Here is a 4,881-nt window from a genome sequence, read left to right as displayed (position 1 = left end):
TCCCTTTATTCTGAGACTTTGTGACCCCAGGACACACCCACTCCAGTCTATATTGTAGATCTTCCACTATAGGATCAAACTCTTTATCTTCTCCTCACTTAAAAGTTGTCAAAGGCTCCTCCATCTTCAAAACAAGCCTTAACTCTTCAGCCTGACATGTGAGATTGCTTCATTACATGTCCCTGACTTGTCTAAATTTATTTCCCTTCTGCTCAGAAGAGCCTGTTCTACTCACACTGCTGGAAACAGGGTCAACCTGGTTCATAACTCCTCCATTTTCTGACACAACCTTTCTACTCTACCCAGCTTGACACCCCCAGGCAGTTTTCTCAATACATAATACTGTTCAACTTTTCACTATTCTCACTCCTTTTATGTAAAAACTAGGGGCCGCCCTGGCCGGTTTGCCTCAGTGGATGGACCGTCGGCCTGTGGACTGAGGGGTCCTGGATTCGATTCCGGTCAAGGGCATGTGCCTTGGTTGCAGGCACATCCCCAGTGGGGGGGGTTGCAGGAGGCAGCTCATCGATGTTTCTCTCTCTCATCAATGTTTCTGACTCTCTATCCCTCTCCCTTCCTCTCTGTGGAAATTGCTAAAATATATTTTAAAAAATAATAATAAAAATTCATGGATAATAAGGACCATTATAAAGTTATAAACAATAATATATACAGAGGCAGAGCTGCCTCAAACAGATTGTCAAACTGCAGTGGGAAGGCCGGGGAGGGTTGGGGGGCAAGGCCTGGTGCACAGGATTCATGCACTGGTGGGGTAGGGGGGCATGGCCTGCGGGGATTGGCCTGCTGTGGGAGCGCTGCTCATCCTGGTCAGCCTAGCAGCACTCCCACTGTGGGAGCGCACTGACCACCAGGGGGCAGCTCCTGCATTGAGCGTCTGCCCCCTGGTGGTCAGTGCACATAATAGCTACTGGTCTACCGGTTGTTCTGGTCTTTAGGCTGTTCGGTCACTGGGCTTTTATTATATAGGATTAACTGGGCGTTTTATCTTTTTTTTTTTCTGGTTGCAAAGGTAATATGCACACTTACAGAAACTCTCAAACAGTACCAAAATGCATGTCACAGAAAGAAAAACCACTCATGATAGCACCAAGGTATTGCTCTCTCTGTTAAAACTGCTCTCTCCAATGAGATTGTCACCCTTCAGGGAATCTTTTGGTATTCAACCCTGTACCTAAAAAAGTGCAACTATATGGTAGGCACGGAGAATTTTTCTTTACCTTTTTTAAAAATATAAGGATACAGTCAAAGGATATCCTAGCAATAGCACAAATAAGTCCCCCTAAACCCTTCAGCCAATTTCCCCCACGGTTACATTCATATATGGTACAATGTCAAAACCAGAACACTGGCAATGGTACAATGTACACTTTTATAGTCCTATGCCCTGTCATCTATGTAGATTCCTAAAGCCAACACCACAAATCAAGATACCAAACTATTCCTTTACCACAAAGATCTCCCTCCTACTACCTCTTTTTACCCACACACACTATCATCCCTAACCCCTGGAGCCAAGTCAGGTTCTTGCCGAATAAATTAACAAATCCCATAACCTTGCATGAAGGATTTTCTATGTACCAGACACTAGATACAGACATGGTTCAAGGGCTCTTCCCACCCTCAAAGAGCCTCCCAGTCTAGAAGAGCAGATTAGATATGTGTGCAGTTAATTACACAAACCAGTTTTAACTGCTACGAGAGATTTCACAGAGACTATCAAAGGGAGTGCAGTGATAGAAGGCACCTACCAGTAACTGAGTGATATGTGCCAGACAACTGTTACTTCATCAAAGTCTCATAAAGAACACTATTGACTCCCCTCTTACAAATACAGAAATTGGGGCTCAGAGCAGTTAAGAATATTGATTTGATATCATATAGCTGGTAGGAAGCTGCTACTTCTGTGTGATCTCAAAGCCAACACTTTTCTAACCACAACTAATGCCAAACATGTGCTGAACAACCATTATGGCTCCACTGTGCCCGGGCACTGAGAAGTGCTATTATAATAACAGCTACCAATTTGGGGCACTGACAATATACGCAAACACTGTACTAAATGCTTTATGTGAATTAGAACTAATCCCCACAACCACCTTTGAATTAAGTACAATCATTATACCATTATGCTGGTGAGAAGAACAGGCTCAAAAAACTTAAAACAATGAGACCAAATATGAAGGAGAGTTGGGTTTCAGATCACGTGGGTCTGACTTCAAATCTCGTGCTTTTAACGATACTATACTTAGGTCCTCGCCACACAACAGTGATGAGGCCCTGTCTCAGGTCTCCAGGGGCTTACAGCCAAGTAAGGATCACCTTCCTGTGAGAGCCCAGAGGGCGCACGGAGGAAGTGGCAGTGGAGCCCGGCCGGGAAGCATGGCTAAGGTTTAAACTGTCAAAGACAAAGGACATTAGGCAACAGCGAACAAACCCCGAAGGAGTAAGAAAAGTGACACACACCCTCGTGACCCTAAAGAGCTGTAACTCCCTGACTCTTCAGGGGGAGTGGCCCTGGAAAGCAGCACGCACCCCATCTTGCCCCAGCCCCAGCTCAACCGGAAGTCCACTCACCCGATTCCCGCAGCAGCCCCGCGAGCTCCCACAACAGGGAGTCCCGCGGGGCCGTTGTCATGGCCACGGGACGCTGGGGGCGGAGCCTGTAGAAAGAGGAAGCGAAAGAGCCTCAGGTGGGTGGTACTGCCCAAAGGCCAGGATGTCCGTGCAAACCGAGGCCTCGCGCGGAGAAATAAAGCAAGAAAGAGGCCAAGAGCGTCCTCCGTGGTGCCCTTTTGAGGAGCACGAGGCCTCGTCAGCCAGACTCACCCCGCTGGGCGATCCGCTCACCGGCTCCGGAGCCCGGCGCCCAGCATTGAGAGACGGGAAGTACCACCCCGGAAAAAAGGCCAGAAGGAGGGAGGACCGGAAAGCACGCCTCCGCTGCCGGAAACCACGCTCTAAGTCGTGCACACGTGTCGGGTGGGGGCGTGCTCGCTGCTGCCGGCGGAGGCCGGCCTTGGGGCGGAGCTGCCTGTGCCCCGACCGCGTCCCGGAGCTGGGCCCCCACCACCTCCGCCCCGCCTTGGGCCCCTCACAGCCTGGGGCGCCCGCTGGGCTTGCCGCGGCCCCTCCGAGCCAATGAGGAAAACCCGACTCGCTGTTTGCAGACTGGGAGGGGAAGCAGCTTCGAGAAGTGGAATTTGCTGTTAGGAAAAGACTCCTCCAAAGCGAATTGCAATTATAGGAGAGCGTGTCCTCCACAGCAAGTGTTTTGATGTGTGTGAAAGAGCTGGGGCTGGTGGAGGTGCCACTTCTGGGGTTCCTTTGGCACTTTTTCCTAAATCTCCCTCCAGACTCTGGGGTGTTTTTTTTTTTCCTTCAGCAATATCAGGCTCACATTAGTGATTGGTAACGGTCTACGTGCATCTCGTCTTTGTTTTTACGGTGCTTCACCTCATCTGAAAGTCGTAATAAAGAGCAGCATGCGGGCCACATGCTTGAACGCGTTAGGGAAAAGGGACCTGGCCCTGAACGCACCTGCCTAGTGTTGCAGGTGGTGTGCGGGTTCTCGATTTACCGCAGGAAAGATTTCACAGTACGAGTCCTGGTGATTTTTAAATTATTAAAGCTGGGGACAGTGAAACAAGGAAGAGCCTAGGATAGAAGAAGCAACAGGAGAGGAACTAGGCGGAAAAATGAGCCTACGCTGGGCCGCTTTGGCTCAGAAGTCGGAGGAAAGGGGCCTTGGGACAGGTTCAGGGAATTAGCCAGATGAGCTGCCACTGTCCATTGCTCCCTGGTTGCAAGTCTCCTGGGGGCCCTTGGGGATTAGGAGATGCATGCTTGTGGGGGAAGAAGAAGGAAAAAGGGAGAGGAGCCGGCCGGTGCTTCTAGGAGGGGATACTGCACCCTGGGTCCTTTATCTTGAAGCTTTTATCTCTCTCTTGCTTGGGGGACTCTTAGAAGAGGTTTTAGAGGAGGGTTTTAGCAGAATATTCATCAGTTTATCACGTGAGTCCTTTCAGGGTCATGACCTCCATTGATTGGTCAGTGCCAGGGCAGGGGGTCGTTTGTCGCTGCTGCTGGACCTGGGGTCCCCCACCTGGTTTTGCTGCTTTTCTGGGTCTGGAGCTGAAATACAACTGAGGTCTAGATGCCTCACCAGATTTGAAAAACTGGTTCACACAGGCTAGGTTGCTAGCGAAGGTCATTCAATTAGTAACCGATTGTGTCCATTGTAGCTTTCACTTAGCCCCCTGTCAAATACCACCTAACTAAATTAAGTTTAAAAAAACAAAAAAGTAAAAAAAAAAAGTCTTTAGAGAATTTCTGGTTTTCAGGGAGGATTTGTTTGATTTTTGTTTTGGGTTGTTTGGTGTGTTGTGCATGTGTTTTTAATGAAGTGCCCCTTTTCTGATTCATTTTCAAAATGAATTGTAAGCTAGTTGAGAATAAGAATCCTATATAATAAAAGGCTAATATGCAAATAGACCGAACGGAGGAGCAACCAAAAGGCGGAACTGAACAACCGGTCGCTATGACGTGCACTGACCACCAGGGGGGCGCATGTGGAACATGGCGAGCATCGGCCACAGAAGAATGGTGGAGCAGGTGAGCGGGAGCACCAGACCAAGGCAGGGTGCCAGTCACTGTCATCAGGGTGAGCCTCTGGTGGTTACTGAAAATTCTTTGCTCCCACACACCGCAGTCCCACCTGGTGCTTGCACCTGCTGCTGGTGCTGGAGCCACTGCTCACACCCACTGCCGGCGTCCAGCACTGGCACTGATTGCTCGGCGCCACTGGAACCACCGGTGGCACCCACTGACAGCGCCGGCCCCAATAGCTCCACAGTCAGCAGA

At 49.6% G+C, this 4,881-nt stretch overlaps 1 protein-coding gene across 1 annotated transcript in view; it reads right to left on the bottom strand.

The window, feature by feature from the left end:
• Positions 1–2,956, bottom strand: part of STK11IP (serine/threonine kinase 11 interacting protein) — a 15,425-nt gene extending 12,469 nt beyond the window's left edge. The window contains exons 1-2 of the mRNA XM_006763382.2: positions 2,848–2,956; positions 2,596–2,681 (exon numbers count right to left, since the gene is read on the bottom strand). Coding sequence (XP_006763445.1) covers positions 2,596–2,656 — 61 coding nt within the window. The 5' untranslated portion in view covers positions 2,657–2,681; positions 2,848–2,956. The remainder of the gene's footprint in view (positions 1–2,595; positions 2,682–2,847) is intronic.
• Positions 2,957–4,881: the final 1,925 nt, after the last annotated feature.

Source organism: Myotis davidii, unplaced genomic scaffold (genome assembly GCF_000327345.1).
Source record: "Myotis davidii unplaced genomic scaffold, ASM32734v1 scaffold575, whole genome shotgun sequence".
Classification (NCBI taxonomy): Eukaryota; Metazoa; Chordata; class Mammalia; order Chiroptera; family Vespertilionidae; genus Myotis; species Myotis davidii.
The sequence above is the reverse complement of the archived record's forward strand: the minus strand, read 5'-3'. Positions and strand labels throughout refer to the sequence as shown.